Raw genomic sequence first — 12,011 nt, 5'->3', positions numbered from 1 at the left:
AATCAATATTTTCCATTTCCAAAATTGATGACTCCATTGTTTCGTGTAAAATATTTCATGAATTTTAGACAGCTTTTCCAACTTTGTGAGACTTCTCCGCGACTGTCTTTGGGCTTTTTCTAAAATAAATATCGAAAACCTGATTCTTTCAAATCTGGACAATCTTGGGCTCATTCTACTCAGAATCGACAGCACTCTCCACCCTTCCATTACAAAAAGATGTCCCAAAATGTCCACTCCATTACGTCACGTTTTATTATGAGAAAATTTTTCACTTGTATGGACGTGACGTGACAATTTTCATACAAATTTTTGGGGCATTTTTTTTTATCATCAGGATTGAATATGCTAATAGTGATTCTGAGTTGAAAGAACCCAAAAACATCAGGATCCATGAGAATCGGGTTTTCAATATTTATTTTAGAAAACGCCCCTTTATGTTAATGTCACGACTCAACAACCAACGATCCCCAAATAAATTAAAAAAAAAATTAAAAAAATAAACTGTACATTACCAGTTTCTACGCAGTTAACTTGTAGGTACTGTAGTTGAAATGCATTACTTTTCTTTGATAGTCCTTTGTAATATTATGGTAAGTATTTAAAAATAATTGTGCTTTCAGATGTCTTGGCTGATAGTTTCGGTCTGCCGAAGACCAAAACCGACCCATTTGGCGGCAAGAAACCTAATCAAATCATCAAATCACCTATTTTATCTTCACCAAGTAAGTTTTGTTAATATAAAAAAAAAACGTTTTCTTTTGAGCAACATATTATCAATGCTTAGTTGGGACGCGTCATGAAAAAGGTTGTTTTTTTGACCCTAAGATTGGTATTTCACCGGTCCAATTTCTTGGTCCAATGTGCATTGCGTCTCACCCGCTCGCTAAGCAAAATGTGAGACGCAAATACTTAATCCATACCACCATCTTAATACCATCTTAAGACATACTTGGTGATTAGGATACTGAATAATTTTTATGATTGGAATGTATTTTAAGTTTAAGTTATGTTTCACCGTCCTATATCTCAGAAACAACATGTGTTGGTAACATTGTTTTAAATAGGTAGGTTTGCGTTGAACGAAATTACGCCCAGTAATTTGAGATGCACTTCTTTTTCATCCTTTTGAGAAGCGATTATGTAAATAGCGTGCGACACGAGGCGACAGCCCTAGCGCGTACTGTCCCATGCGGACTTATTAAGTTGTATCGGCATAATAATGTCGTAGTGTGATAAGTTTAATTTTTTTTTACAGATTCAATAAAAAGCATAGACATGGATCAACTACCTCAAGTAGTGGAGTCCGACGACTCCGAGTCCGAGAATCAGCTCGAGCAGGAATTCAGGGAGGCGATGCGGAAGGAAACGCGGAGTAAGCCGGCTCCGGACAATAATACTAGGTGAGTTTACTCTTTCAGACAAATTTTAAAGCGTAGGTACATTACTATTAGAGGCTGGGAAACGAAGGGTTGCAGGCCAAGTAGATAGACTGCCGAGCGTAGCGAGGACGGATAGCAATACTCAAACTTGCAATGAAATATCCATAAGCTACGGTGGCCAAAATCGAGAAAAAACTGTCTATAAATTGAATTTAGCGCTACACAAGTACCAGGGTCTCATGAGTTACGAGTAGGTGCCGTCGATTAACCCGCCGGGGCGCGCACGGGTATGAAGGTATCGCGGGCCGCGGCTGCTGTTAAAAACAAAAGAAGGTCGCTCTACAGGCCTAGGTGTGTAAGGCTGTATGAAATTCCTTTACATATCATCTACACTCATCGCACCGGATACGTAGTATTTTCGGACCTAATTTGAAGGAAGTCATGTCAATATTTCATTGCAAGTTTGAGAAATGTGTTTAACTAGGCCGCGGATCGGACGATGGCGGGCGGGATATTCGATCGAGTTCCTCTTATGAATATCATCGGCCCGCCGTCCAGCTCCGAGCCTTATCTCCGTGTTCCCGTATTTGATAGTGAACGTTTGTTTCCCAGCAACATCTCGTGCTGCATGGACGCGCGGCTGGAGAGCGGCTGGGCGGGCGGGTCGGGCGCGGGCGCGGGCGAGGCGCTGGCGCGGCGCGTGCTGCTGGCGGGCGGCGCCGCGCTGCAGGCCGCCGTGCGCGCGCCGCCCCGCCTCGCCGCCCGCCCCGCCCCGCCGCCGCCGCCGCCCCAGCGCCCGCACCCGCCGCTGCACCACACGCTCTACGACGTCTTCCGCCATCTCGCGCTCGAGTTCCATTACCAGGTGGGTATTAGTGTAAGGCCTGAGTAGACGCTCGAAGCGGAGCGTTCGGCGGGGCGTGTAGCGTGGCGTCGGGGTCAGGAGTATTTTGAGCAGCGTACACTAAGGCCACTCTTATACACTTGCATCTGTTTAACATGCACGCCGCACGCCCTGTCCCGCTGCACGCCCAATTCGAGTGTCCACTCAGGCCTTACACTTAAGCTTTGGTTTCCTCCGAAAGCGGTGCCATCATATAGCGGCCGTCTCCATACAAATACTACGACATCCATATTTAGCCGTATTGTTTAGTATGGAGACGGCCACTATACAGGTGGATTTTCTTTTTGGGTCAGTGAGGGCAGCTACCAGATCCCGTGCTGCTACAAGAAAACGGTCTAAGAAGACCTTCCCTCGATTTCAAATTAATGAAGATTGGCGTTTACAGATTTTGGAAAAAACATACAGGGTGCGAGAAAAAGGTCATTTTTGACAAACTTTTTTTTTGATGGATCACATTTTTCTATCTGGCCAATCAGTCCTGTTACATTTAAGGACCATAATACTGTATGAAGACATTGCTGTAGGACTGATGGGCGAGATAGAAAATTGAGAATAACATTTCACATTTTCCCCATAGTAAATGTATGCAAAAAGTTTTTATTAATTTCTGGCTTTTTAGTACATTACCGTAAGTTGACCCCAAAGAAACTATTGATACTGGATAGGAATGGAATCGATTGGCATACAAAAACAGCATGTGAAAAATAAAAGTTTTAATTTTCATACAAATTGTATGGGAAAAGTTTTCCTCGATTTGTGGCTTTTCTAGCCGGAAATTTTTTTTTGGTTCCATACAAGCTTTTGATCCTTAATAGGAATGGGATCGATTGGCATCAAAAAAAAAGGTTGTCAAAAATGACCTTTTTCTCGCACCCTGTGTGTTTTTTCCAAAATCTGTAAAAGCCAATTTTCATTAATTTGAAATCGAGGGAAGGTCTTCTTAGACCGTTTTCTCGTAGCAACACGGGATCTGGTAGCTGCCCTCACTGACCCAAAAAGAAAATCCACCCTGTATAACGACACCGCTATCCTAGGAAAACCGATCTTTACAGCTCCTATAACCGCTGTGCTGAGAGAGCGGAGGCGACATAGTCCGCTGTACGCGTCCGGCTCCTTACGTTCATTTAACATTTAACCTAAAGCTTTGGATTCCTCCGAAAACGGTGCCGTCATATGACGGCCGTCATATAGCGGCCGCAAAAGACGGCCGTCTTTACGGTGGCGACATGTGGAAAGTACCACGGCGTCATAACACACCGTCATCCACCAAGGTCAAAGCGGCAAATTTGAAAAATGTAGGCGCGATACGATAACGACCCATAGAAAATTTGAATTTCGCGCCTTTTCCTACTGACAAGATTTGCTTGATCATCTATAATTTACTTGGAGGATGAAATATCATCAGAAGAGGAAAATAATCGTAGTACGGAATCATTTATTCAAATCTCGTGTCATTTATTCCAAAATGGCGTCACCGCTATCTAATAAAACGTTCACGAAACTATCGACAAGGTCATGACGGCCGTCATCTTACGTTACGTTGACAATCAACGTAACATAACGCCGTCTAGGAAACCGCGCCATCTTGTTTACATAGACAACGTTCTAGTGACGTCAGTCAACGCTATATAGCGGCCGTAATATGACGGCACCGTTTTCGGAGGAATCCAAAGCTTAAGAGGAGCGTGGCCCGAAAATCTGTTCCTGATTCATTGTATATAACGCTCCTGCACAATGTATAGTTGTGACGTTTGGCAGACGACGAACATAGAAAAGACTACATCGTTGTTTTGTTTCCAGATGGACTGCACATTCCTAGAGAACGTGGTCTCGCTATGGTTGACGCTGAACGGGTCCGTGTGGGGCAGCGGCGGCGCGTGGTCGCTCAACACGCTGTGCGTGCCGGCCGACACGCCGCGCATCCGCCTCGCCTCCGACACCGTCAACGCGCTGCTGCTGTCGCTCACGCAGTAGGTACCCTGTATTACTGCACCACCACCAGTACATTGCGTGGTCTCGCTATGGTTGACGCTGAACGGGTCCGTGTGGGGCAGCGGCGGCGCGTGGTCGCTCAACACGCTGTGCGTGCCGGCCGACACGCCGCGCATCCGCCTCGCCTCCGACACCGTCAACGCGCTGCTGCTGTCGCTCACGCAGTAGGTACCCTGTATTACTGCACCACCACCAGTACATTGCGTGGTCTCGCTATGGTTGACGCTGAACGGGTCCGTGTGGGGCAGCGGCGGCGCGTGGTCGCTCAACACGCTGTGCGTGCCGGCCGACACGCCGCGCATCCGCCTCGCCTCCGACACCGTCAACGCGCTGCTGCTGTCGCTCACGCAGTAGGTACCCTGTATTACTGCACCACCACCAGTACATTGCGTGGTCTCGCTATGGTTGACGCTGAACGGGTCCGTGTGGGGCAGCGGCGGCGCGTGGTCGCTCAACACGCTGTGCGTGCCGGCCGACACGCCGCGCATCCGCCTCGCCTCCGACACCGTCAACGCGCTGCTGCTGTCGCTCACGCAGTAGGTACCCTGTATTACTGCACCACCACCAGTACATTGCGTGGTCTCGCTATGGTTGACGCTGAACGGGTCCGTGTGGGGCAGCGGCGGCGCGTGGTCGCTCAACACGCTGTGCGTGCCGGCCGACACGCCGCGCATCCGCCTCGCCTCCGACACCGTCAACGCGCTGCTGCTGTCGCTCACGCAGTAGGTACCCTGTATTACTGCACCACCACCAGTACATTGCGTGGTCTCGCTATGGTTGACGCTGAACGGGTCCGTGTGGGGCAGCGGCGGCGCGTGGTCGCTCAACACGCTGTGCGTGCCGGCCGACACGCCGCGCATCCGCCTCGCCTCCGACACCGTCAACGCGCTGCTGCTGTCGCTCACGCAGTAGGTACCCTGTATTACTGCACCACCACCAGTACATTGCGTGGTCTCGCTATGGTTGACGCTGAACGGGTCCGTGTGGGGCAGCGGCGGCGCGTGGTCGCTCAACACGCTGTGCGTGCCGGCCGACACGCCGCGCATCCGCCTCGCCTCCGACACCGTCAACGCGCTGCTGCTGTCGCTCACGCAGTAGGTACCCTGTATTACTGCACCACCACCAGTACATTGCGTGGTCTCGCTATGGTTGACGCTGAACGGGTCCGTGTGGGGCAGCGGCGGCGCGTGGTCGCTCAACACGCTGTGCGTGCCGGCCGACACGCCGCGCATCCGCCTCGCCTCCGACACCGTCAACGCGCTGCTGCTGTCGCTCACGCAGTAGGTACCCTGTATTACTGCACCACCACCAGTACATTGCGTGGTCTCGCTATGGTTGACGCTGAACGGGTCCGTGTGGGGCAGCGGCGGCGCGTGGTCGCTCAACACGCTGTGCGTGCCGGCCGACACGCCGCGCATCCGCCTCGCCTCCGACACCGTCAACGCGCTGCTGCTGTCGCTCACGCAGTAGGTACCCTGTATTACTGCACCACCACCAGTATACGAGTAGTGTGCAACGCAGCATTCTGTACTACTGAACTATCGTCCACATGCCGTAAGATCGCGACTGCCAGTGGACATCGAACCAACGAGCGACCTTTCATCTTCCTAAATCAATATTCACTGGCGTATTTAAATTATAAAGCTGATTCTGCCGATTGCGCCATATCGATTATTTTGACTTTCTATATAAATGGTTGGATATAATATTCCAGGGTATTCACACATTGTTTTGTTTCTCAGATTGGAAAACATTTCTTTGAGATGTTGGGTGCTGTCAATGCAGGCCTTAGCGTGGATCGCATCCCTGCCGTTACAAGTGAGTAAACTCACATTTGTTTAAAATCTTATACAACAAAATCTTTGTTTATGTTTACTTTGATACAAAAAAACTGATGTTTCTGCTTGATCGCAATACGTATTGTTCTACGTATATTTGACACTGAAAAATATATATATTTGTATCTTGTTTAGACGGAAGGCAGCAACCAGACAATGGGGCGTGTAATCCACGAGTGCGAGCATTTTGTGCCCGCGATAGTAAAGTTCATCACCACCAATGTAACCACGGATGGCGCTGTGGCCACCGCCGAGCCGTACCTCGTGAGTATAACAATGTTTATGTCACGTGTACTTTCGCGTGTTTATGTATCGCTCTAAACGTGAAACGAAAATTCAATACAATAACTTATTTTTACAATAACTCATTTTATACAAAAACTCTCACACGGTTGCAATTTAAGATGAATTATTTAGATACATGCAAATTCTGAGTGAAAATCACCGAGCGCCGGTTTTACTTTTTCATTTTTCATTTTTTCTGGTTACGACAGCCAACGTGGCAATGATAGTTCCATTCAGCCAAATAATTAAAAAAGTTTTTTGGTGAAATATCGTATTATTTAGCATTTTATTTATTTAATTACAAATAAATATTTACTTTACATCGCGTAATAATATTTTTTTGGACGTAATGAATGTTTAGTGGCGAAATAATATTTTTTTTGAATCTCCAAATTCTTTGGTGAGGATGTATGGATTACGGTCAATGAGGTTGTCTATGCTGCTCTAAGAAATACGTCATGGATTGATGACGTCACTCCTTAGCTCGCTTCTGATTAGCGTTTCAGTCAAAATGGCTAATTGGAGAATTTTGCACTTTTATTTTATTGAATATATTAATCATCCTAATGTTTTTACTGAGATTGGGCCATTTTTAAGAACCATATTAACATTATTTCCATGATTCTTTGTTACTGTCATCAGGCCAATCAGTAGCACTATGTTTACTAGTACCGTCCCTGCAGGGTGGAGCGCACATCGGCGCGGGCGCGGGCGCGGCGGCGGCGCTGCACGCCGTGCTGTCGCGCGTGGTGTGCCCGCGCGGCGCGGCCGGCGCGCTGGCCGCGCTGCGCTGCGTGTGCGCCGTGTGGCGCCGCGACGCGCCGCCCACTGCCGCCTACGACCTGCAGGCGACGCTGCTGCGGGTGGCACACCCGATGTTACAAGTGCTTAGCCCGAGACACGCGGCGCACGCTGTCAAACTGTTCGACGCTGTCGGTAAGTGACTCTTTGCGTTAAAGTAATAACTATTTTTATCTATTTGAGTCAAATGTCATCCTTGTCATCAAATGTTAATCTAGATTCTAGACTCCTTTACAGTCAGCTGTTATAGGTTTAATAATAGTATCGAATAAAATCAAAACGCATAAGTTTCTGCCACAATCGAAATAATTCACATTCAAAGGTACACTACAATTTTGACGCGTTAAGACCACGCTTCTTTATTATTCTTTATTCTTTAAATAAATACAGTTATAAGTTTACAGCTCTAGATATGCCTAAACACTTATACTGTTAATACATAGTCATTATAACTATTACATATGTAGAGATTAAAAAAAGGCCTGAAACTATACTAATTTACATAGGTACTCGTAGAGTTAAAAAAAAACTACTTTGTAAATCCTGATACTATACTAAAATTATATCCACTAAAGTGTCATTCAATAGAACTTGCTAACTATGTAAACAAACCGCCATACTAAAATTGACACTGAATGTCAATTTAATAGTAACTTTTGTTTACATAGTTAGCAAATTCTATTGAATGACACTTTACTGTTACAGCTAATTGCTACATAAAAACAAATCTTGCTGCTGAGGCAACTATGTCGTCGATAAGACGCTGAATATTCACCCCATATATTTAGTAACTTTATATTTAGTAAAAAAAAAAGCGCTGGTGGCCTAGCGGTAAGAGCGTGCGACTTGCAATCCGGAGGTCTCGGGTTCGAACCCCGGCTCGTACCAATGAGTTTTTCGGAACTTATGTACGAAATATCATTTGATATTTACCAGTCGCTTTTCGGTGAAGGAAAACATCGTGAGGAAACCGGACTAATCCCAATACGGGCCTAGTTTACCCTCTGGGTTGGAAGGTCAGATGGCAGTCGCTTTCGTAAAAACTAGTGCCCACGCCAATTACTGGGATTAGTTGCCAAGCAGACCCCAGGCTACCATGAGCCGTGGCAAAATGCCGGGACAACGCGAGGAAGATGATATTTTGTAACTTTATGTTGACTGATTAAAATATGTATTTTAATTTTTTAATTTTTTAACAAGCAGAAACGTCTGCGAACGATGCTATTAAGCTTAGAATAAATTTAAAAGTGGAAAAATTACTGTCTTGGGTGAGACTTGAACTCGCGGCGTCTGGATCGATACTCCAGCGCTCTGCCATCTGAGCCACCATAGCCAGCAAATCTTTCCACCATATCGATCCAGAGGCCGTGAGTTCAAGTCTCACCCGTAATTTTTCCACTTTTAAATTTATTCTAAGCTTAAAATATGTATTGTTATCATGTGCAGCTCACCACTCAATGGGCTGGGTGCGAGAAACGGGCGGCGGTCGCGGCGAGGCGGGCTCCGAAGCCCGGCTGTCCGGGCTGCTGGCCGACGTGCTCGGCGGCGGCGGCGCCGGCGCCGCCCGCCGCGCGCCGCTGCGCCGCGCCGTGCTGGCGCAGCTGCTCCACTACTGCCGCAAACTGCTGCACGCGCCCGCGCAACCCGCGGGACAGCCCAACACGGTATACTAACCCACGTTAGATTATAAGCAAGGATAAGGCTGGACGTAAAGAAACCATGGGGTTGAATACGAGAAACGGGCGGAGGTCGCGGCGAGGCCGGCTCCGAAGCCCGGCTGTCCGGGCTGCTGGCCGACGTGCTTGGCGGCGGCGGCGCCGGCGCCGCCCGCCGCGCGCCGCTGCGCCGCGCCGTGCTGGCGCAGCTGCTGCACTACTGCCGCAAACTGCTGCACGCGCCCGCGCAACCCGCGGGACAGCCCAACACGGTACAATACAATACAAATCCTCTTTATTGCACACATCGTGTAATAATATTTTCACCTCAGCAGCTCGAACAAGGGTACTTTGCTACTTAAAAACAGTGAGCAAAATCGCATTTTGCTCACTGAGTGGGACAAAATGAGCAAAATGCGACTTTGCTCACTCAGTGAGCAAAATGCGATTTTGCTCACTGTTTTTAAGTAGCAAAGTACCCTTGTTCGAGCTGCTGAGGTGAAAATTTAATTGTTGGTATATCTTAAGAAAACATGAGTGAATAGAGGTAAGTGATGAAGAAGGAATACATTTTTCGGGTTCTCTAATATGTTCTCACTGCTGAGGTGAAAAATGTTGTGTACTACACTAGATCAAAGTTATTTACATCTTGTGCGCTTTTGAGTCCCTTACTACGCTCAAGATTCTAAATTAGATTCACTCGCTACGCTCGTGAATCTATTATAGAATCTTTCGCTTGCACGGGACTCAAAATAAGCACTCGAAGAAATATCAAACTTTGATCTCTTGTTGTACAAATAACTATTTTTTGGACGTAATTAATGTTTAGTGGCGAAATAATATGTTTTTGAATCTCCAAACTTTTTGCTGAGGATGTATGGATTACGGTCAATGAGGTTGTCTATGCTGCTCTAAGAAATACGTCATGGATTGATGACGCAACCTCGGAATAAATGTACATGGAAACACAAATAATACATGAAGACAGAGGTAAACAACAGGCGGCCTTATCGCTAAAGAGCGATCTCTTCCAGAAAACCTTTAGTCACTAACTTAAGTTAGATTATTAGCAAGAATAAGGCTGGATTCCTGTACACGTACAGCACATCATGGGGTTGGATACGAGAAACGGACGGAGGTTTAGAAGCCGGTTACTAAACTTCTAAGGCCCTGGTCTCCTATTTTATGCTGTACGCGGCGTCTGGCGTCAGCGTCAACGTTTTTGAACAAAAAAGACGCTGACGTCGACGTCTAAAACAGACCACAACAGTACATCTCTATAGTAAGCATCGTGACGCAGACGCTGTAAGCGGCCGATGGCGTTTATAGGAGACCAGGGCCTAAAGAAGGCTGTTGCAAGAACATTCTCTTTAGCACGGAAGTCTACCTTGTGGCTCAAATTGGAATCGAAATTAGACATCGACACTTCAAGCTTTAACCTCTCGTTAGTAGGTATTGAACTCTAATTAACAATTAATTAGAATTCAATACTTACTGCGCGGATCAGCGTTCCGGTACCGGCATACGAGAGGTCGGTGCAGATCCCAGTTTATGTATCGTCGCTTTACCTACCTTCGTTAACCTTTTGACTCGAGAGTTTCACGCATCTGATATATTTGGCCAATTTGTCAGTAAATAAGAACAAAAAAAACTATACTCATCCTTTTCTTTTGGGTGTTACTAATAGTGTAAGACAAAGATACAATGATTCTCTCTGTCTATGGTTGAAATGAGACAGTCCTTTGCACAGACAATCCAACCTCTAGACATAGCATAGTCGCGCTACCCCCTCTGCCACACATACGGTAGCGTTACTCCATCTTCGAGTCAATCCCGTGCCGTGATTGGTCCGTGTCTTTGAACGAACCAATCACGGCACGGGATTCGCTCACCTCGTCCCCCCGCACCCCCGTATTTTTGGCAGCATCGGTTTCATGAAAGAATTGGCCTAAGCTCAGTCTAGAGGTTGGATTGTCAGTGGTCCTTTGTCAAACTATAGCTATCGTATTACAGTCTGCCTCGAGCCCGGGCGTGGCCGGAAGCAGCAGCGGCACCAGCGGCGGCGAGGGCTCCTCTCAGTCGCAAACAGATGAGAGCAAGCAGCAAGCGCAGGACACGACCAATCTGGAGGACGAGAGGAAACAGCAAGCTCCGAGGGCGCCCTGCGTCGCTGATACAGGTATGTCGATACAATATGATACAAAAACATTGACTTATATTTCAGGACTGGCCTTACGTGCACTAAAAATGGTACTAGTTCAGCGGTGTCACTCACGAATTCGAGCCAATTGTGTAGTCTAAAGCTTTGGTTTCCTCCGAAAGCGGTGCCGTCATATTCGCTAGGTGCACGACTGGTGCTGCCCTCATTTTGGCGGACTTTCTACGTTAAATCTTATGGAGTAAAATTAGTTCAAGCGGCTGCCGCTAGTACTAATGGCGGACATTCCATAAGATTACCTGTGTTTGTGACGATCAGCGCCACTTCCCCCTCCACCGACTTCGCACCTTGCCAATAGCGGCCGTCTCCATAGAAATACTACGACATCCATATTTATTCGTATTATTTAGTATGTAGACGGCCGCTATATGACGGCACCGCTATCCTAGGAAAACCGATCTTAACGCAACCAGTTGCGACCAATCGTGCGGCCGCGCGCTCATGATGCGAACTCGTCAACCAATCGCGTTGCAGCGTTTTCACACCGCTGTACTGGCCCCATTCATGCTCCATTGTTATTGCCCGTAAGGCTAGTCCTGTGATATACTATATATGTCAATGTACAAAAAGCACAGTCGGCCTCAGCAGCAGAAGTTGCTAAGCGGGCCATGTGTTCAAAATTATTTTGACGCGACTTTATTGTTAAGGGAATAAGAGCGTGTCAAGGTAATTTTGAACACCTCGCCCGCTTAGCTACTTCTGCTGCTGACTGTATAATACCAGAACGCGAAGAACGAGGTAGTAGTTCTTTTACAAAAGACTTCACATAGAATTCAGAAAATATTCGTGAGAAACCCTATTTGGATACATTCCCCCTTAATCATAAACGTCTGCTAAGTTAATCAGCTGATGATCGTCGTTTGTCTCTCTCTATGGCATAACGACAGATAGGGACAAACGACGATCTTCAACTGATTAAGTTAGCAACCGTTTATG

General features: G+C 47.0%; 1 protein-coding gene across 1 annotated transcript in view; it reads left to right on the top strand.

Moving 5' to 3' along the window:
* The window catches only part of LOC134655742 (baculoviral IAP repeat-containing protein 6), a 96,618-nt gene that overhangs the window by 38,511 nt on the left and 46,096 nt on the right, over window positions 1-12,011 (top strand). The window contains exons 23-31 of the mRNA XM_063511208.1: window positions 624-725; window positions 1,259-1,403; window positions 1,995-2,247; window positions 4,087-4,256; window positions 6,021-6,096; window positions 6,252-6,380; window positions 7,085-7,337; window positions 8,649-8,866; window positions 10,871-11,036. Of these exons, the coding sequence (XP_063367278.1) occupies window positions 624-725; window positions 1,259-1,403; window positions 1,995-2,247; window positions 4,087-4,256; window positions 6,021-6,096; window positions 6,252-6,380; window positions 7,085-7,337; window positions 8,649-8,866; window positions 10,871-11,036 (1,512 nt within the window). The remainder of the gene's footprint in view (window positions 1-623; window positions 726-1,258; window positions 1,404-1,994; window positions 2,248-4,086; window positions 4,257-6,020; window positions 6,097-6,251; window positions 6,381-7,084; window positions 7,338-8,648; window positions 8,867-10,870; window positions 11,037-12,011) is intronic.

This window comes from Cydia amplana, chromosome 17 (assembly GCF_948474715.1).
Source record: "Cydia amplana chromosome 17, ilCydAmpl1.1, whole genome shotgun sequence".
Classification (NCBI taxonomy): Eukaryota; Metazoa; Arthropoda; class Insecta; order Lepidoptera; family Tortricidae; genus Cydia; species Cydia amplana.
This window is presented reverse-complemented; position numbering and strand designations above follow the sequence as displayed.